Here is a 22,746-nt window from a genome sequence, read left to right as displayed (position 1 = left end):
TAAATTTCTATCCCCGGAAGCCTCTTTCTTTATTTATCAAATTTACTGATTCATTTTATATTGTCCTAGAGCATACATACTCACCCCATGACCCACGGGCCAAATGTGGCCTTCGGAGCCACATTGGCCGAAGTCATGGGGTGAGTATGTATGTATCCGTCGTTTGTTGTGAAGCGACAAATGACCTCAAACATAATTTTGTAAAGCCACGCATACATTAGTGTGCCGATCTTGCAACGTATGACCCCCTGCAGCGTTTCTAATCCATTCGTGGGTAGACGAACTTCCTTTGTGCTCCTTTCTTCCCTTTGTGTTCATTGAAAAAGCAGATTCCAGGTGGGTCCAGTTCAAACAGATCGAAAATAGTTCACAACACCGTACAAATTACTGAACAACCAATTGCAAATGCTTACCTTGCATGATCAATGCGCTAATGTATACACGCCTTAAGAATGAACTAAGCAGCACATTTACAGATCACTCGAGTGAAACGCCGCACAGTTTCAGCTCGCTTAGGTGACCAGCAGTGTAGTTCCATGTCACTTCAGTGGTCCTCGGTACATTTAATAAGTGCCTTGAGTGATCCGCGACAGAGTTTCAGAAAGCATGTAAGCAGCCCGCACAGTTCTGTACATCACTTCAGTTACCAACGGGTTGAAGATGCCTGTTCCAGAGTATCTGTGGAGCTTCCGAAAAGTGCACAAGCGGTGCCTAAGGGCTTCACAGAGCTCAGATTGATGAGAACCCCTGACTTAAAGGATATTAAATGCCTGGTTTTTCCATGGCAGTCAATCAGGCTTTGTTATTGCAATACATGGTCCAACAAATTTGTAATGTTCCAGTAAACTTGCCTAAGTCACTGGTACTACTAAGTTCTGATATATTCTTCCAGCAAATAATTATTGCTATTTTGCATATGTTTTGAAAAGATTGAGCTTGTCACAACTCATGGGTGAATTACATAAATAATAAAACTGATATGATACGTTTTGATATTGCAGGATGTCTTGTTTCTAAGGGGATACCTTGAAAAAACATGAGATAAGTGTGGATCATAATTATGCTGTGGAAGCTAGATCCTTGAATGAAAGTAATGTGTGGCAAAAGTCAGTGGCATCATCATGTGGTAAAGCTGAGGAATCTGTTGTGTCTGCCATGAAGACTGTTTATATATGCAAGCCAAGGAAGACTGTTTATATATGCAAGCCAAGAAAGACTGTTTATATATGCAAGCCAAGGAAGAATGTTTATATATATACAAGCCAAGGAAGAATGTTTATATATATATAGGCAAGCTAAGGAAGACTTGGCAAAAAATTAAGGAAGTAATTTATGCAATTTCAATTGCAAATTTGAATGTGACTTCCAGGGAAGAAGTCACATTCAAACCAGTCACATTATTATGAAAGTTATGACTCAATACAAGATATGGAAGAGGCTAGGGCATTAGTAATCCAAGGAGAAATAGTAGAGCAGATAAAAAAAAAAAAAAAAAAGTGTTTTTTTTCAATTAAGATAGATAAATGCACTGATGTGTCAGTGGAACAAAGTCTCATAATTTATGTGAAATTTGTTCACCAGGGTAAAATATTTACCCACTATTTGTGTTTAGTGGAAATTGAGGAGCTTCTGCCAATGAATTGTATACTTCTGTGGTGAAAACATTGGAGAAATTGGGCATTGATGTATCTAAATGTTCTTCTTTTGCCACAGATGATCCCTCAGTAATGACGAACTATAGCGGAAGTGGCTTCTCTTTTCCAAAAACGCAATGTCCATCTTCTTTCAGTGCATTGTGTTTCATAGGCTGGCACTTGCATCTATCCATGCTGCTGCCGAATTCGTGTATCTGGTAAAATATCAAGACATTTTGTAGCGTGTGCACTTGTATTTTGAAAAGTCTCTTTGTAATCCATGAAAAACAAAATTGGCACACATTTGATGGACTTCCTAGATAAAATTTCTAAAAATTTTGGAGAAAATTTTGAATATGAAATGTGTATTGTGTGTTTCTAACAACCAGAAACAAAGAGAAATTTGAAAGCTTGTTGGAAGAGTTTCTTTCCACACTAATCATGAATATTCAAGACGGATTGGGGGGATATGGACAAAATTTCAATTTTCAATGTTTTTTTGCTAACCAACCTGCCCAAACCTGCTGAATTTGAGACATATGGCAGAGATGAAATGTCTCAAATCTCTAAACTGCTGAGTGAAAATCCTAAACTAATGGAATTTGATTCATCTGATTTGTTATCTGAGTGGGCTTTATTTAAACAAATCATGTACAACATGTGCAAACGAATGTACTTGAAAGTGCTGCTAGACTACATGTTTGTAAATGAAATGTCGTTTGAATATCCATTGATGTGTTCCCTTGTCGAGTACGCTGTAACAATTCTTTTGAATACAACAGACTGTGAAAGAGGTTTCAGTGCATTAAACATAATCGAAACTGACATTCGAAACTGAATCAAATTATGCCATGTCAATGTCGTGATGAGAAAAATTTAAGGGCTGGAAAGAAAAACATTAATTTTGGAAAAGTTTTTGAGAAGTGGGCCAGTTTGAAAGAAAGAAAGGTCTTAAATTCCAAACCCAAGTGTTTTGAAAAAAAATAATTATTTGTTTCATAAAATTGTGTTTGTTATTTGTGTGTCATTTGTTTCTATTGTTATTTTTTGAAGCTACTTGAAAAATGCAGTTATCCTTAACTATTAGATGTAAATTGGCATTTTAGCATTTTGCTAAACCTTTTTTTCCCATTTTCGCTCTTTTGCTAAATAGATTTTTTATCTATCTGAAACCCTACTTATGATAAATAGCCTTTCTGAGAGATTATTTGTGTTTTACCAACTAAGACATATTGGAGTTCGTCTCGAGTGTTATCAAAATTCATAAAAAGAAAATCTATTTTACCCCTTGGGCATATTGGTCTGCTGGGGTATCAGGAAAACTCCTGGGGGGGGGGGGGTCTATTACGCTCACGTTGTTATACAACGAGTTCATTAGTGACGTCACAGCCTTAACGCAAATTCTCAACGAGACCCATAATGCAAATCTCAATGAACATCATTAAAACTTAATTTTTCTCAGCAGCCAGCGGTATGTCGTTATCGATTTTACAAAAAACTCCCTGGTCCGAAAGTTGCGTTCGAAAGGGATGGATCAATCAGATAATTTTCTCCGCTGCTGATAAACATCATCACTATCAACAAGTGCTGAAAAACATGTGCGTAAAATTATTTTATTTTGTGTGCATTGATTGTTCCTAATTTAATAAGCTACAGTTACCTCATATAAGCTACATATAATATATATATTTTTTAGTTCATCCGGATTCTTTTTATTTTTATCATATATTTGAGAAAGAGGTACGCTATACAAGCACGTGAAACTGTCACAGGGAAATTTTCTAAATTATTACGTTTAAAACATGATTTTATGTAAATTTTCAAAATGACTAGCAAAAATATCACCATCATATATTCCCATGTTTTTACATATTTATCTACTGTCTTGATATTAAGACAAAATCTATAACAAGTAACCTTTTATTTACATCATTAATTAGACAATTGGTTTCCTTGTTTCACACAACATGAAAATGAAGTGCCACCAAATTGACACTGTTTTGTTGACGTCTCTTTTATACTCCTATCAGAAAATGCACTCAAGGATTAGAAAAAATTAGTTGATTAATAAAATTTACTTAAATTTTTTATAGTGTACTTGGTGCGCAGAGTATAGTGTGTGTGTGTAAAAGGATGTTTACTGCATTACACTTCTATGTACTGCACAGAAAGTAGCAATACAATTATTTTTACATTATCGGTGATATTACAAAATATCGATGTTATTAAATGAATTGAGAAGGGAAAAATATGAAGACGTTCAAAAATATATTGACATGGATTTAGAATGAGATGTAAAAAAATATTGTAGTGAATTTCAAAATACCTTGAAAACATATCGTGATAGAGAGATATTTACCAGTTAAATAATATTCTTGTATTGAGATGAGTTTAAGATTAAAATAAAGGCATTTCTATGCAAGATGTGAAAAAAAAAACATTGTAGAGTAATTTATATCTTTGTACCAAGTATAATAATTTATAACGATTTATCACTATGAATAATTTTTTCCAATCAGTATGTGTACAGATGACATTTTAAACAATGATGCTGTCTCTGAATCATGTTACTAAATTAAGTAATGTAATTCATTATAATGAAAACTTGATAAATTAATAATGAATAAATAATTTCTAATTCTAACCAATTTGTCTCCGTTGCTCTCACCTTTATCGAAAAATGTATGTGCTAGCGGCCATGTTTATTTCCGTAATGCGAGCTTAATTAGTGGTCTCCGCTTCTCGTTAGCTAACGTTTCACGTAGCAATAACGAAAATCGCTAGTTATGATGTGAGAAAAATCAACCTTTAGCGATGATGATGTAAATCTATCCCACAATGCACTGCAAACCCCAAACACATTTGAAATGCTGGCATAACAACATCAGCGTAATAGACCCCCTGGATTTTAGCATTGGTTTTTCTTATATTAGGACAGGAAAAATTGTCTATATACTATATTTAAAAAAAATTGCAATTTTCTCATGATAACCAGATGAAAAAGAATGTGGAAAACCTGAAATAAATTTGTTTCATTTTTAAAGACTAAACCTATATTTCATTGGTGTGTATGTGTGTTTTTTCTTATTTTTATTTTATTTATTAAATTTTTGTTGTAATTTATGTTCAGAAATTGTAGTTAGGGTTCTGTGAATGTTTATTGGCCTCTAAAATGTGTCATTGCTCAAGAAGATAGAAAACTGCTGATCTAGAGGGTAGGGTGACAAGAAAAAACTCAATTTTTTTTTCTATACTGAAGTTTTCAAAAGGTCCCATGTGAGGTCCTACGATTCTAAAAATGTTATTTTTTCTTTGCCCTTATCTTTTATTGATACAGAATTGATGTATCAGTACTATCTTAAACATTGATGGTGTCTAGTAATTTGTAAGTTCCTTGTAAAAGTTTCATGCAGTTAATTTAAAGCAAGTCTATATTTACAACTCGTATTAGTACTATGGAATTTCCTTTATTTTGCAGATCCCAAATCTGCATGATTTAATGCAGATATCCTTGAAGAAATTGATTTCAATGGAGAAAATATCTGACTGGTGCAGGGAAAGTATGAAACTTGAAGATGGTTATTGTACAGTCTGCAATGTTACAATCAGTTGTAAGCAACATGGTGTGACTGCGATCAAAAATCATGCTCAAGGTAAAAAATATGTGCTGTATTGTGATGGGAAAAGAGATTCCAATGGACATTTAAAGTCAACTAATCAACCTCTTCTAAATTTCCAGGGGAAGAAAAATGAGCATTTGTCATTCAGACCAAGTGTCTATTGCTGATGCTTTGCAATTTCAGTTGCTGCTAACAATATACCATATACATTTGCAGATACTGGAACAAAATGTTATTCCAAGTTATGTTAGGACATTCTAAAATGAGGAACAGTTAAATGAAACAATTTTTTATGCCATAGAAACAAGGTTGCATGTAAGATATAAGATGGCATTGCATCTCATATGAAAAATTTGATGATAGAGGAAATCAATCTGACAAATGCCTTCATGATCATGCAAGTGTATAAAACTTCAGTTGCTGAAAAACATGTCCAGCAGTTTGATATTTTTGTCAGGTATTGCAGTGAATCCTCTAAGAAGGTAGTTGTTGAAATTAAAGCATCTTGAATAATTTAACATTGGGCATGCAGAATCTGACATCTTACATGAAAAGATTGAAACTGCTTTGTTGGCTTGAACTCGGCTCAGGTTATTAGTTTTCATAGTGATGGCCCAAATGTCATGAAAGCATTGAAGAATAAAATGGAGGTATGTTATCCAGAGTTATTGTACATTGGAGAATGCTTTCACCATAAAGTGCATAATGCTCTTGTTCATGGACTGAACTGTTTTGGGGGAGAAATAGAATCTCTCATCAATATCTACTACTTTTTTGAAAGATCTGCCGTACAGAGTAGTGATTCCAGAAATAATCTGCAGTGTGCTTTAGACATCCCAGAGTATACCTGTGTTTGCCAGGTGCATAGCAGAGGCTTACACTAACTGTCTCTTTCATTATTTATCGAGAAGGTGTAGACATTGAAGAAGTTTTTCAAAGTAAGGAGTCCAGACTCATTTCGACTGCATCAAATCCAGGAAGTCCTTTCAGATAAAAGTGTTTTGGTCAAAGCTTCGTTTCTGAAAAAACGTCAGACCTTTTCGGCGGCTTTCTGACATCATTTCAAAAAGTCCCCCCCCCCCACACACACACACACACACACACATTTTCTATGACGAGCTAGAAATTCTTGTTAGAAAAATTATAGGGCATTTCGTGAAACCTGAACATATCCAGAATGTAGAGTTGCAGAGCTCCAGAATGTAGCTGTAGAAAACAGTGAGAACTGGAGGAAAAAGGTGGTGGTTGGTTGTTGGGGCTGACATAGAATCCAAACTTGCTGAGCTGGGGCATCCTTGTTAAAGAGACAGAGGTGCGAACGAGACCAAGACAAGACAATTTATTACAAGATAGGAAAATATACAAGTGCACACACACACACATGCTGATAACTGAAAATGACCGGTTCATGAACATACAGCACCATCTATACAGATCAGATACAACATAGACCAGGGCGACAATACAAATTTGGGCAATGCCTTCGTGAGCATATCAACAATTTGTAATTTTGTGAAAACATATTCAATTTGAATATTATTTTCTTTGATAACATCACATAAAAACTTGAGCTTAATGTCCAAATGCTTTAGCCTACCATGACTGTTCTCATTTGTTACACATTTTTAATACATGATTATTTTTTCATATACAATGACATTTTCAACATTTTATTGCAGAAGATACATTCTTAACCTGGGTTGAAACATGCTATAAGTACTTACACGAGGATGCTCGGTGGGTCTATCGGACCCGGTCAGTCGTTTTTGTTAAATATTACAACAGAGAATGTGTTTTACCACATCAAATGAATTTTCTATGAGAAAACAGACGCTAAGTGTATATTAAAAATAATTATTTACAAAAAATACAATTTATTCAAATTCTTTGCAAATATAAATGGTGTGTTCACTACAGATATTTTTATCGCCCTTGGCAAAACAAATTTCAGATTTTCTGTCTTTTTTACTTGGACAAATGTGGCATCTTTTCCTTTGTCCACGTTTTTGTACCTTGATGGCTCACTAGTCTGACTTGAAGAACAAAGTTCTATCAGTTGTTCTCTCAATTTTCATGGAAGTGATTGCTACATGCTTCAGTTTGGAACATGTTCCTTTATAAGCTCTAAAGCAAGTTCTTTCAAAAATTGTTGCAGACCCTTTGCTGTTTTTGGTTTTTAGCTGGCAATAAAAGCACACGAGCATTTATAGCTGCTGTGTTTAGTACACAAAAAAACACTACCACTGGCCATCTTTTGCTTATTCATGCAGTAGAAAAGTTTTCAGACATTTCATCCAGGACATCTACTACTCCCTTTGTGAAATCATAAAATGTTATGATCTCTGGCTTTTTAGCATCGCCAGTTGCTAAGTCTATTGAATCATCATAGTGCATTGTTGACAAAACATTAACACATTTATTGTTTTTTGGTATATATGAAACTAATGTAATGTGTTTCTGAAAGCTGAAAAAAGACGAATGCACTTCTCAGTTTTTCCTGTGATGAATTCCTTAGGTAATTCTCGCTTATTTTTTCTAATTGTTCCCACAAGTGTGGTTTTTTTTCTTTAGAAGGTCTTTAGCCAAATTATAACTTGTATACCAGTTGTCCACTGTAAGGCTTCCAAAATTTGAGAGCTTTCTCTGTTAATCTCTTTACGATTTCATCAGCAGAATTATTTAGTTTATACAGACCATCAGGTTGTGCACATGCATAAATTTCTAAATTCCAGGTATAAAATGTTCTGGAATCCACAAGAGCAAAGATTTTTTATACCATATTTTGCAGATTTGTTAGGAATGTATTGACGAAAAGAGCATTGCTCTCTAAAAGCTTCATGCTTTTCATCAATTGTTATTTATATATTCACCCACAATATAACATTTTTGGCAGTTTCTTACAAAAGCTTCAAACATATCCCTTACTGGAGTGAGTTTGTCTGTCTCTCTTCTTCTAGTACAGTCTGTAACATTATGGAATCGTAAACACTTCAAAAGGAGTAAAAATTCTGAGACATAGTTCGATGGAAAATGTTGAGACCCAGAGATTTTTCACATTTACATACAACGATTTGTGAAGTCCTCCAAAGTACAAAAGACCAATCACCCAGTTTCTGTTAGTGAAGTTTCTTTGGCATCACGATCTCTCTCAAAATTATTTGCTATAGTCTCTATATACTTATTTGTGCAAATCACGATATCCATTAGAATACTATCATCAATCAATAGTTGCCACGAATCAATTATCAGACATTTTTTTTTTTTGCATCACCAAAGAAGCGGGTCTGGTTTCCTACCAGGCTACCACTGAATCGGGAGAAGTGATTAGATGTCATGTGCGTCAACTATTCAAGCGTGACCACCACCAAACCTACCAATAGTGCAACCTGATGAGGATCTTATACCTGCAAAACCAGAGCCATCGCCATCCCATGAATCGTCAGAGCAGTTCAAGCATGCCGATATGCCATCCGATCATCAGGAGAAATCACAGAACCAGTGCTACAACCTAAACGAACTATCAAAAAACCATCCAGGTTCAAAGACTTTGTATCACTGTAGTTGGAGGAGAGGGGTGTTGCGATCTGATATGCAGATTGAATGCTGTCATATCAATTTGCCGTGGCGTCATCGATCATGAGTGATTCGCCTATATAGGGGAAGATCTCCATACATACACACACACACTTAGTTCTGCCTTCAGTTTGATATCTCGATGCTGTGTGCTCATGAGAGATGTTTTAATTTTAACTGTTTTTTGTTTTATTATGTTAATTCTTGAATAAATTAATCCTAAAACCACTGCATTTCCGCCTCTTTAAACATGATTTTTAAGCTCCTTATCTAAGCCAGCAATTAAGAAATCAAAACAATGATAACGTTCTTATTATCATTAATATTTCAGACAAAAATACACAGTTCAGAAACATTAAATGAAACCTACTTTGACCACAAAGTTGACAAATTTCTGATACCATTGATCTAGGCTATGTTTTAATCCATTGAGATTTTTCTTCAGCTTGCACTTCTGGTCACTGTCGTCGTCATATCCTTGAGGTTGATCCATACAGTTTACTTCATGTAAGTTGCCATTCAAGAAAGTGGTATTTACATCTAACACAAACACTTGTAGAATTCTCTTGAAGTATCACCACAAGTACAAGTGGAGAGCCAAGATATTGATGACTGGTGAATATATTTCATTGTAATCCAGTCCTCCTCTTTGTATGTAGCTGCTAGCTACAAGTCGAGTGTTGTGCTTGCCATCACATTTCTTTCTGAAGACCCACTTACATGAGATTGCTTTCTTTTCTAATAAAAATGAATCTTTCTTATTCCTTTCTAATCTTTCTTATTCCTTTCTAATCTTTCTTATTCCTTTCTAATCTTATTCCTTTCTAATCTTTCTTATTCCTTTCTAATCTTTCTTATTCCTTTCTAATCTTTCTTATTCCTTTCCTGATCTTATTTATGATGTCCTTCAAAGTTCATATGTTTTTCTTGATCACGCATTTCATCTCTTCCTCCAATCGCTTGCTTCCAGGGTCATTGTTCCTCTTTCAAAAATGATTGAATATTGTTGTAGTCAAGCGTTTCTTGACAGGCAATCAATGCCATATAGGTTTCCAGGATCAGAATACTGGAACAGCAGTTTTTTTTCTCTTTTGGATCTCCTTCACTCTGGTGGGGCATGGCCGATTTCATTACTCTTTCCTTCTTCGTTGGATCACCATCACTGTCCTGAGAAGAGAGATTATTTTTCACAGTTGATCGATTGGGTCGTCTATGTTGTCACTGATGATGATAACCTGCCCTTTGCCCTTCATTGAATTTTACATTTCTGGAGACCATGATATGTTTTGTCTCTGAATCCATGAGTCAGTTTCCCATTGTATCTGACGAAGATAATTTTTTTCAATCTCTCGTCCAGTTTCTTTCTTAGAGCTGCAGGAGTTAGCATGTATGCACTGCACCCAAAAACTCGAATATTGCTTAAATCAGGATCAGACCCAAACTTCAGTTTGTACTGTGTATAGTTATGGTATTGCTTGGAATTTGATTATACGTGTACACAATAAGCTCGAATTGCTTCATCCCCCATTTGTTTTGATAAGTTGGCTTCAAAGATGAGGGTCTTTGTCCAACAAAGTTTGATTTGCTTTTTCAGCAATTCTGTTCAACATTGGAGTATAAAGAGGAGCAGGATCAATCAGGATATCATTTTCTGTTGCGTAACAAACAAGTTCATCTTTCACATATTTGCTAGCAATATCACATCTGATTTTCTTTATAGAAGTATTCAGCTTCAGAAATTTTATCAGTTCTGTAGGAATTTTTCTTTTTCAGCAATCACAGCGATCAAACCTGCATTAAAGTATGAGTGATCATCAATAAAAGTGATGAAATACTTCTCCCCCGTGTGGGTCGCTGGAGTGATCGGGCCACAAATATCATTGTGCACCATCATGATAGGCTCTTTTTCTTAGTCCTTTCCCAATCAGTTTAGCGCTTCACTTGAAAAATTTACATACTTCACAAAATAAATCTTCAACTGAAAGCCTGAGTTCTTTCACAGCTGAGTTTGATGGATGACCCGACCTTCAATGCCACATTTTTGCATTAGATTCAGCAACATACGATGAAGCTACGTGAGGAGAGAAACCACTTTCCATACTGTCCTTTTTTTGTTTAGTTGCGCTATGATGAAACTTTCATTTCACCCGAACACAGCTTTCTGAAAAGATAACCATGAATCCAGCTGCTTGAATTTGTTTCACAGACATCAGCTCACCATTGAGATCCGGAACATATTACACATTAGTCAGGGTCCAGATTTTTCCCATCACCAACAAAGTTCTATAACGATAGTTCCAATTTCTTGAATATTCAACTGTTGAGTTTTTGAGGCACAGTCAACAGTTCCATTATGTGATGTCAAAGTTGCAAACCATTCCTTCATACCACACATATGTGACGTAGCACCAGAATCCACGATGAACCTTTTATTGACAGCAACAACAACAAACATCACAGCAGCCTATTCAAACTGCTTTGCAGCAGAATCTTTACAAAATAAACAGACTTTAGTGCCAAAAAACTTTTGATAATAAAGTTCCACAACCAGATGAGAATTATTGGCTAAAAGCAGAGGAAAGCAAGTTGGAAATTCAGTTATGAAAAAGTATGATGAGGACTGCAGAAAAAATTATAGAAGTGGGGATAAAAAGAAAAAAAATTGTGGATATCGGAAGGAAAAGTGTGTTCTTGAGATATTAGAGGAAAATATATAGAAAGAACAGAAAAGAAAAAAATTAAAAAAGTTTGAGTGTCATGAGTTTTTTCTTTTTTTATTGTATGTTTATTTATTTTTTTTATTTGTGAATTTATACTTTCTATTTTTAATTCCAGCTTGGATTATGACTAGTTTTTAAGTCTCTAAGTGGATATGAGTTTTACGGAACACATAAAATTGATTTTGGATAGTAGAACCCTATCACTGGTTGAAATGTTCAAAAATTATGCGAGAACACTTTTTAAATAATCTAATTACCTCAGTTCAAAAAAAATTTCGTTTTTGATTTTGACGAAGGTGATAATGATTCTGTGTGCTGCTCCGAATTCACAGATTCCTGCTTCGAAACACAAAATTTACTGCTCAGAAAAGTGTTAACAGCAATCCCATCCCTGAATGCCTATATGTAAAAAATGGTTTTTGCTGTCAAAATCAATCCCACACTATGGGGTAAAAACAACTTTTGAAACAATTGAGCACAGTGAGTGTGGACCCAGGTTTATTTGCATGTATAGTGCGAGATTGAGGAGAGAATGTTTCATCACAGGTGCTCTGATACAAGGAAAACGGGGCAGGGGCTATAGTTGCTTGATGTTCATATATATATATATATATATATGACCCACCAGGGCATAAGCAGGGTGGGATTGCATTGAATCTTCATGAACTACTAAGGAACTCGAGGACCTCACAAAATTGCTTGGGGAAGAGGGGGGGGTGGGCTCATGTAACATATCCATAGACCCCAGTGGAGAAGTCCTTATCTAGTCATTTTCAGTGCATATTTACCATTACATGCCTTCCTGGGTCGGTCTGCATGATCGCTTGCTGGCGATTGTGGCCGATTGCTGTTGTCAGATTTTAATTGTCACAATCTTTCAATATCGCATGATTATATGTAAATTGTGCTAATCTCATTGATCATGGAGCTGATTGGTTTGTTTGATCACATGTGACTAAGAATTTCCCTTTTAATGCGGGTTGTGTGCATTCGATATTTGCTATTCACTTCCTCTTGTGCTCTCTTGCAGTTATGACCTGAACAATAGCAAAGTACTTTCAACACTTTCTGTTCCTGTGGATGTTAGTAGATAGAATGTGGTAAATCTTGCCTTAGTGATTGCTTGCCATCCTTGCTGCTGATGAACAAATGGATATAGTTTCTTCGTTAAAAATCCTTCTAATACTGCCATTGTCCTGCTTTTACTAGTGATCATAACTACCTCCATTTTCTTCTCTTCCTGAACTGATTGTGGATTGGCACGACGGCACTCTCTCTGATGGTTTTATGGTGTCTGTGGAAAGGTTATGCAGACATATGCATGCATTTCCTAGCCGTTACATGTGATTGTGGTGCTGCAGAAAGGTCGTTCCAGTGTCGAAATGGATTTCCTGATAGGTTCTAGTCGGACAGTTGTTAATTGGGTGAGATCAGTCTGGTTTACCAACTGTGATAAACTTTTTGATATTTTATTAGCTCTAAAACCTAAAAATTGTTTATGTAACTTAAAGTAACTGTAATAAATGTTTCAAGTGGAAAATTGTTATGTTTTTCTTTATTGCCATCAGCCAATGTTCTACTTTGGAAAAAAAAACAAATGAAATAAACCAGAAATGCAACTAGTTTTTTTGGTGCATGTTTGGTGCAGACATTCCAACAATAAATAATAAATCCTGCAGAATGATACCTTCAGTCCCCCAAGCATTATTGTATAAAATTTTCATTTGTACGTTTAATATTTTGGATAAATTAGTGAACCTATTATTGGTTGTGAATGCTTTTAAGCATGATGTAAACTAATGATTTCTTTCACCTAAAAAATTTCATTTGATATTAATGAAATATTTCAAATCTTTTTTGCATTCAAGTGGAGAAGCAATAAGTAATTGCTTTGCTTGGTTGGCTATACTAGCTTAATATTTCCTTATCAAATTATGGGGTGCGTATTCAAGAGTTCTTTTTTGAAACAGTGGCTTCTTGGTTCAATTTATTATATATTGAGGTTTCAGGTATTTTTAAAACCGACATGTTTTTATGAACTAGTCTTCTGATCCAAACAAAATACCATTTTCATAACTGCCAAGTCTCTCAAATTTGTGCTCCATCTCCTGGATTCACAAAATTTCTTATATCTACTGAAGTTTGACCTGAGAAAACGGAAAGAGATGGAAGCAAGTGAGGAGAGAAAACGGAAAGAGATGGAAGCAAGTGAGGAGAGAAAACGGAAAGAGATGGAAGCAAGTGAGGAGAGAAAACGGAAAGAGATGGAAGCTAGTGAGGAGAGACGAATGGAGTTTGAACTCAGAAAAATGCAACTAGAAAATGAAAGGATTCGCATCAGCGCGGCAGGTGAATCCCCGATTAACTCAAGGCCAAGGCTAGAGCTACAGAACATTTTGCAAAAGTTCGATCCGAAGAGCAACGAGATCAGCCTCTACCTGGTGCTGTTTGAAAGACAAGCGGAAAGAGCCGAAATAAAAAGGGAACTTTGGGTTTCATATCTGATTGGACTATTACCTTATGATGTGGCGCAAGTTATTGCTAGAGAAAATGAAGAGACAACAGATGACTATGACCAAGTCAAATCCATTTTGCTTAAGAGATATAAGCTTACTCCCGAGAGGTTTCGACAGATGTTCACGAAGCACAGTAAACGATCGGAAGCAATGTGGTGTGATTTTGCTTATGAACTCAGAAACTTCTTCACTGAATGGATCCGAGGCCTGGAGATTACCACGGTTGAAGAACTGTCTGATTTGATTATTACGGATCAGATAAAACGCAAAGTACCGTCAGAGATTCGAGATCATTTTATTGACAAGTGGTCTCAATTCAAGTGACCCGACATCCTTGCTAATAAGTTGGATGACTATGAGAACGTCAGGGCAGATATCGGCGAGGATAAGAAAGCTTTCTACGGAGAATAAAAGTCATTGTTACAGCAACAACACTTCAGTTATAGAGAGGGACGAGGAACATCAACAAGAACAGCATATCAACCACCAACTCAGAAATATCATAGCAATAAGGACTGGAACAAGACCGAAAACACGATTATCAGAAAAACCCCAAAGGAGTGTTACATCTGTGGACTGAACCATTTCGCTCGAGATTGTGACCGAAGATATAAGGCTAACACAAAAGAGAAATCGGAAGATAATGTGTTGATCGCAGAAATTCGATCGGAATTATTTAATTCCAGTGAATCGAATCTGGATTTGAACCATTTACGTTATGCTGATATTTGTGTAGACGATAGAAAAATCAGAAGCTTAGTGGATTCTGGTTGTCAAATCCCAGTGATTCATTCTGACTGTATACAGGGACCAATAACTAAGAAAGGCAAAATCATCTTAGCGAGTGCATTTGGAGAAAGAGTTGAAGCATCCCTTGTGAATATCAGTGCTTCGCTGGAAATAGGAAATAACGAAGATTTTTGTAAACCTGTTGAAATTCTCGCTGCAGTAACAGATAAAATTCGAGAACAATGCATTATTCCACCAAACGTACATGGACTACTTTGTGAGGCCGCAGACACCAAAGAAGGGCGATTGTCCTTCCCCACTATAAGGGAATATCACAAGCCTCCTGCGACAGAGCGAAGGGAGAAGGGCGTGAGTGTGAATATTGAAGAGGACAAGATGTCATCTCTACCCGAGGACAAATACAAAAGACAGACTGAGCTGATGGATGACCTGACTGAGCATTTTGACACCACCAAAATCTGAGAAACCAAACGCGAGAAGGTTGGAGAAACTCGCCATCTCAATACAACCAAGAGCCAAAGCAAATCTGAGTGCACGCTACAAATGGAATTGGATCTAAGAAGGATCATAGCGGAAGCTCGTTATTATGACGAAATGGCATACTTGTGGACATCTTGGAGAGACGTCACTGATAAACCCGTCAGGAAATATTTCTGGGAATTCGAGAAGCTCAGCAACGAAACCGCGAAGCTTAATGACTTTGAAGACACCATATCCATGTGGCGGGATAGCTACGAGTGTGACATACTCGAAGACGCCATATCTAAGCTGTGGAATCAGGTGAAACCGCCGTACAAGCAACTCCCCGCTTATGTCCAGTGCATGCACAGGAACTGTTATGGTAGCGACAAGATTCAAGAATGCGGACCCGTTCCGGCGCATATTTTAGAGGACATGTGGACCCATCAATGGGGTAGCATTATGGACCACATGAAGCTATTTACCGAGAAGCCATCGGTGGATGTCGCTGTGGCACTAAAAGTGAAGAATATGACGGGGCTAAAAGTGAAGACGGCTGAAGAGTTTTTCACTTCGTTGAGATTGATGTTGAATAGAAGATGTTTATATTCAACAGATCCAAAGGCAAAAAGATGGTTTGCCACGCGTTTGTCCACAAATTGTCCAATGGATTGGACTTCTGGATCAAAATGTTCGCAGACAGAATCGAGGGTGATTTCCTCACTATTCACCATGAGATGGGACACATTCAGTTTTTCATGCAGTACGTGCATCTGCCACACGTTTTCCGGGGCGGAACAAATCCTGGTTTCCACGAGGCCACCGGGGACATCCCCTCGTCCTGCTGTGAATAAAGGGCTTCGACGTGAAACACGAGGGTTTAATCACGTTGATGTCCGACGTGTTGCGGTCGTTTCTGAACATCGACATGAACGTGCTGATTCATATCAATCGGTCTGACAAGTTCTGCGAGTCTACCGTAGGTTGCAGGGATGCGGCGACCGGCAAGATGCTCGAGAAACTCCTCCAAACTAATTACTTCCGAATCTTTGTGATAGATGACGTGGAGATCATCGAGGTGATAACGATCAGGGCATCTAGAGAGTTGATGCTGGACCGTTGCTGAGATACTTCGAGCCGCGCTGTTGGAATTCGTCAAAGAACAGAACAAACAAGAGAGTTCAGTTTGTGTTTATAGGTAAACCCAATCTTGCGTGGGGGGTGTAGTGTTCTGTAGTGCGTCTCTCAGTTGAGAACCTTGACGTAACAATATGGTATAAAGCTCGAGAGCGCAAGAAGAAGAAAAGCCTCAGGAGATGGAAGATTGCAAAAACAAAATTGGACATTCGAAAATAAAGAGAGAGGGAGAAGTGTGTGGGAAAGCAGTCGAGTAAGATCATCGTCGCATATTTACGTTCTTTTTTTAAATTTTTTTATTAATAAATTTTTGTTTATGTTTGTCATGATGAGTGCTCACTATTCAAAGAACATAAGGTCACTACACTGGATATACAACAAGTCACTCACCCATTTTGCTCCACCGAAGCTTGGCCCTTTCCCATTCCAAGAGAGTTAAAAAATGTGACTACCTTATGGAAAAACTTTACCCTCTCTGCCGAAAAGCCTTGTGTGTTTCCACACAAAGTCAGTAAAGCGAAAGCAATCGCCTGATATCTCTAAGACGTTTTCATTGGCTCAGAGGAACAATGTCGGTCTCTGGTGACCAAAGAGAGTTATGGAGTTCCCTGGCGATGGAAAGGTGAACACACATGTTGCTTCCAATGTATTGATGTGTGTTTTGTGGTTTCTCTATGGGAAGGAAAGAGAGGGGGAGATTGAATGTTGGGGTGCACTCGTGACAAGACAAAATTTGCCAAACAACCAGCATCAATTCGTTTTTTTTTGGCATCTGAAATTGGCGAGATGACATGAATCTGAAATTATTATTAATGAAAAATCCCTATATTGTTTTAAAAATCCCTTTTATATTTATTTTTGTACGGGATTTGGACCCGCTTTAAAATCTTCCTAATTTTCATTTTCCATAGTAGGCAACTTTGAGATTCTTTGAGCATCTTTCCCATTTGCAAATTACAGGAGAAAGATTTAATTAGTTTGTCATGTTTGCTTCAACATGGTTATCTTGAATTAGCATAACAGAATATCTTCAGAGCCACTCATAGTTATGTGCAACAGACACAACTGCACTGCGCCCCTCCGTGCTTAAAGGGGCTTTGCACTTGAGGAATTGAAATTGAAAAAAAAAAGTTTTTATTTTCGCAATAAAATAAGTTGATTGCACTTCATCTATAACTATGATCATAAAAATTAATAAAAGCCTGCACAGTAAAGTAAGACCTTGATAATGTAAATTCATTAATTCAATATTCATTGTCAAACTAGTCTCACTATGTTTAATCCAAAAAAATATAGGGAAAGTGAGATCCTTGATATGTGTGTGGAAAAAGAAGGAATATTGCCAATTTATTGTTGAAATTGCCAGTGGACAGGATAAAGGGCTACTGCTCTCACAACCCTTGCAGAGGCATGCAAGGGTGAATATAGAATGAATTATTAGTTCAACAATTAAAAAAATAGTTTGGTTCATAATTAAAAGTCTGAGTCAAGTTCAGGAATGATACTTTTATTAATACATATTTTTTATTATGAATTTTATAGGTTAAACTCTATAAACAGCTATAATATACCCAGCACTGCCGGGTTTTTTTTCTATATACCGGGAGCATTAAAAAAGTTACGAACTATTGTGAAGGAGTAAACATGTCTGAAACACACTGTTTGGGAACCACGGTAACGAAAGTGAACATTCCAGAAGTCATGGTTGAAGCCCAAAACTATTGTTGTTCGAGACAGTTTTTTTTTTTAATTTGCCCAATTCTGACAAACTTTTAATGTATGCTATCACATTCAATCTGGGTCTTGTTTCATATTTATACAAAATTTAGCTTTGCTGAATCTGAAATTGTAGATTTGTATAAAGAAGACACACACATACACAGAAAATCAATTTTATATACATAGATTTGTTTCTTTTCAAGGTTCTTGAGAAGAAAGAAGGTCTCTTTCGCAAGCATATGATGGGAAAAAGAGTAAATTATGCTGCTAGATCAGTTATATCACCAGATCCGTACATAATGGTTGATGAAATTGGAGTACCTTTGGTTTTTGCTCAGAAATTAACTTTTCCAGTACCTGTTACTGATTGGAACATAAAAGACATGATGAATGCTGTCATCAATGGACCTAATGTTTATCCAGGGTAGGTAAAAAATGCATAGAGAATACATCGTAAAAAGTTTCATGAACATACTTGCCACTTGAAAAAGTGTTAAAATAAAATTATTTTCAGTCAGCATAATATCCTGTCAGCAATGAAAGATCAATGGATTTCTTGAATTCACTAGCAAATGTCTCATCCTCAGATTGGAACGTAGGTGGATCAAATCAAAACTTAATTCTGATCTCAAATAACTGACCGCTCCACCACAGTTCATTGTGAATTAATTTATCAGGAGACAAGCCACTTGACACCAGATCTGCTGGATTGTCTCTGGGTCTAACATGGCACCACTTATACCCACTAGTTATTTCCTGATAACTGCCACTCTATTGGCAGGGCCGGTCTTTGACAAAGTGATGCCCTATGCAAGATAAAAATTTGGTGCTCCCCCCTCGTTTTTTTTACTGTGGTGATTTCCAAATGTTGTATTACGACTCCGTTAATAGATAGATAGAACCACTCACAACCTCAGACTGATGCAAAGTAACTTACTTCCATTACCTCAAAAGTGGCAGGGTTGTGTCAGAAAAAGTTGGCAAAGATTTATGGCACTAGTGCCCCTTGCCTTGTTCTCGCAAGTATCAAATCACTCACGTCGTTCTCTCTATGAAGACAGGTATCAACTATATGTAACGTACAAGCCATTTCATTTGACTAAAATAGATAGCTGAACTAAATGACTAGGGAGAAAAATTGCACATGCTCCCAGTGGCAGCACATAAGGGCCGGAGACTGCAGTCTGGAATTTCAAGAAAGAAGTGTGTGGACAGGGCCGTCATTTTAACTTTTTCCGGGGGGGGGGGGGCGCAAAGCACATGTACTCAATGTATGTATATATATATTTGTATATATATATATAAAATGGTGTATATATATATATATATATATATATATATATATATGTATGTATATATATGCACACACACACACCATTTTCAGTGTATTTTCAAGAGCCGGGCCCCCCTAAATGACGGACCTGTGTGTGGAAAAGACTTGTGGGGCACAAGTAAGAAGTAGTAGTTAGCATGTTGAAGTGGGAGAGATTTGAGAATGATCTAAATACACAATATACAGCGCCTTCACTGTGATGGAAAACGAAGAAACAAAGCCAAAAAGAAAAAAAAACTGACCCAGCATTGGCTAAGCAGTTTTGCTTCCCTTTAGTTCTACAGAATATGTGATATACAAACACATGAAAACACACAGAGCCTCCATTCACAGTGCTGAGCATTTACATTTGAATTACTGTCATATATTATTTGCACGTTTTATAAATATTTTCTCTTTTTTATGTAATTGTGAATTCACATAAACATTACAATAAATGCAATACATATTGAGAACAAATGTCATGTGCTCATACTAATATTCATTTACAATATTATTATCATGCTATGCTAGTGTATATACTAAAACATTAGTATTATTCATCTGGTTGTTTACAACAGGGTCGCTGTGTCACTTTTAAAATAGGGTGTGTGAGGACTATATACACTAATTCTTACTTTCAAAAATAGCTCACACACAGATCCTTCATTTCACATCATAAATTATACAGTGTGTATCACTTATATATTATGCTATAGGAGCTGAAGTTGGCCCCTTTATCTTGAATCTGCTATTTCAGATTCTACTTCTGAATCACTGGTACTTTGTTCATTACTTCCAGTTATTATCAAAATAGTTTATTTATTATTCACCAGATAGTTCAAGACTTGTAGTTTTCTCGTTGCAAATCTTTGTAAAATAATTTTCTTTTTCCATAAGATTCGTGGCTCGTAGGGTACCCGACATCAATCAAAAAATATTTCCCTATGTCCCCACATAGGCTCAAATCATCGCAGCATACCGTTAAGACAAGGATTCTCTCTCAATTTTTTTCGACCCGAAAACCTTAACGAATCAAAATCAGCAACACTATCAACTTCGTGACCTATTGAATTCCAATTAATTTTCAAATCATTTCTATCATTTATTTTATTTTGCATTAATTTTAGAATTGTTTTTCCTCAATACACTCAAATAATTTTCCATTAATTATGGAAATGGCTTTCATTAAATCTGGAATAATGTTTTTAAATTAATTTCAAACTTTATGCAGGGCCACATTGAATTAACCTTATACCTAGCGGGATCCGTAGTATGCAAAAAAGGGAGGAAATTCGGTTTTTATATTGATGCAAACATTCAATTTTTTTCTTTTTTCTCTCATTTTTATTCTTTTCATATTTCTCTTCATGATCATTTCTTGAACAATAAAAATTATTTTGAACCATGTCTTACTTTGAAATTTTCAATGCTTTTTAGCACCCCTATCACTCGGTGCCCTGTGCATTTCAACAAGTTGCACTGCCCTAAAACTGCTGCTGCACCCCATGCCCATCCCACATTCAGCAGCAGGTCCCCAGAACAGACTTTTCATGGGCCCCTTTATAGTCAATTTATAATGTGGAAAGAGAAAAAAATTGAATCGTCTTGGGACGAGCCCTGTCAGCCCACCTGTATAGGTGGATCGTGCTGTTATCCAAAGAACTCCAGATGTGTGACTTGCTCAAATTATTTTGACACCCCTAACATTTGGTGTACTGTGCCAAATGTCACAAGTTGCACCCCCTCTGCCACATCCAAGTTACAGAACTGCGTTAGCGGAAGGTCGGTTACTATTTGTCACATGCTTTGCTTGATGCTTTGAATGAAAACAGCGCATCATTTATTCATGCATAAACTATACTTTTAATGTTATTACATTTTTCATGAATAATGTTTACTGTGAAGCTCACACAACTCAAGTATGTTGCCAGAAATCAAAAGGTAGGACCCTGTCAAAAAACATTTTAAGAGTTGAGAAATTTTTCTCTAAGTGATGCAATGTGATCAGCTATTGTGGTCACAGCGACTGTTCTGCCAGTACTGGAACTAGGGGGGGGGGGGGGCAGAAGAGGCAACTTCCCCGGGTGGCAAAATTTGGGGGGGGGGCAGCAGTTTGGCGAGCTGGACAACTAAGGGCATTAAGTAACACTTTTTTTTGTTAAAAACTACATTGAGTAGGAATGAAAATAAACCTGGCCCCACATGAGAGTAAGCTTTCCTTTCTAGTTGCGGCCTTGCTTACAAACCAGATTAATTCTGGGCGTGGTTATCTAGAACTTCAGTCTGTGAAACTCCGAAAGGTGTTCAGTTGTGAATGTGTGGCCTGTTGTAATTTTTCTAATCATGTGCATGCCCTGTTCTGCACCACTAGGAAAGTCTGGTGAGCCTGCAGGCATACCAGTAGTCCAAAGTAATTTGGGAGGCCAAATGCATAGTTTCCCAATGTGAGACTTTTTTTTTCTAATCTGTCCTTGTGAGATGGGTAGAAAAACGGTGCCCAGGTGCAAAATCCCTCTATTCGAACAGGGCCTACAAATAATTACTTCTATTCTCATTCATTTTTTAAAAATATTCCTTACATCAATAGTTGAAAAGGGTACTTAATTTGAGGAGGGGAATTAAGAGAACTCCCAGACGGCGCAGTCAGCCTGGCCATCAAAAAAAAAAAATATATATATATATATCTTTGGAAAAAAAACATAACTTTTTCTTGACTCTCAGCAGCACAGGGAAACACCATTCAGGAAAAATCTGGGGAAACACTTTCTCTTGTTAGCAGAAAAATGGGGGGGGGGGATGGAGGGATACAATTCCAATTCTTTTTATTTTTTCCATGAGCAAAGGGACAACAAAAGAGGAATCAAACTGTTCAGTATCTCTGGGATGCGCTTGATGGAGAAAAAAAGCTAGTGTTGTGTATTCTTATCTTCAAAATTGGTATACAGTAGATGCCGGAATGGTTGAACGCCCCCTTTCCCTCCATGTGCACTTGAACTTTTCCCTCACTGTTATTTTCTATGTATATTTTGTACGATAATTTTTCTTTTTAAATTCCTTAAACATTATTTTCTATTTATGTGAATCTAATTTTTCTTCCTTGTTTTTTGGCATCCCCTATTATTTTCCTGTGCAATTGCATCTGTCTCACTGCCCTAAGACTGCCCTGTCTTAGTGGCTATAAAAGTTTTGAACAAATGAGATGAGGTCAGGGGCGTAAATTTGATAGATAAGTGAATAAAAAAGGCTTACAAGGTTCTGCCATAAAAATTATGTACAAAAAAAGGTTTTCTCCACCAGGAACAG

General features: G+C 36.6%; 1 protein-coding gene and 1 pseudogene across 1 annotated transcript in view; both read left to right on the top strand.

Moving 5' to 3' along the window:
- Positions 1–22,746, top strand: part of Polr1A (RNA polymerase I subunit RpI1) — a 553,279-nt gene that overhangs the window by 167,967 nt on the left and 362,566 nt on the right. Inside the window, exon 9 of the mRNA XM_089249700.1 lies at positions 18,332–18,552. Within this exon, the coding sequence (XP_089105826.1) occupies positions 18,332–18,552 (221 nt within the window). The remainder of the gene's footprint in view (positions 1–18,331; positions 18,553–22,746) is intronic.
- On the top strand, positions 1,772–6,460 carry LOC149069388 (uncharacterized; annotated as a pseudogene).

This window comes from Pholcus phalangioides, unplaced genomic scaffold (assembly GCF_987345545.1).
Source record: "Pholcus phalangioides strain wild (caught in Gottingen) unplaced genomic scaffold, Ppha-v1.0 ptg000022l_1, whole genome shotgun sequence".
NCBI lineage: Eukaryota > Metazoa > Arthropoda > Arachnida > Araneae > Pholcidae > Pholcus > Pholcus phalangioides.
Note: the sequence above shows the minus strand (reverse complement) of the source record. Positions and strands in the feature narration are given on the sequence as shown.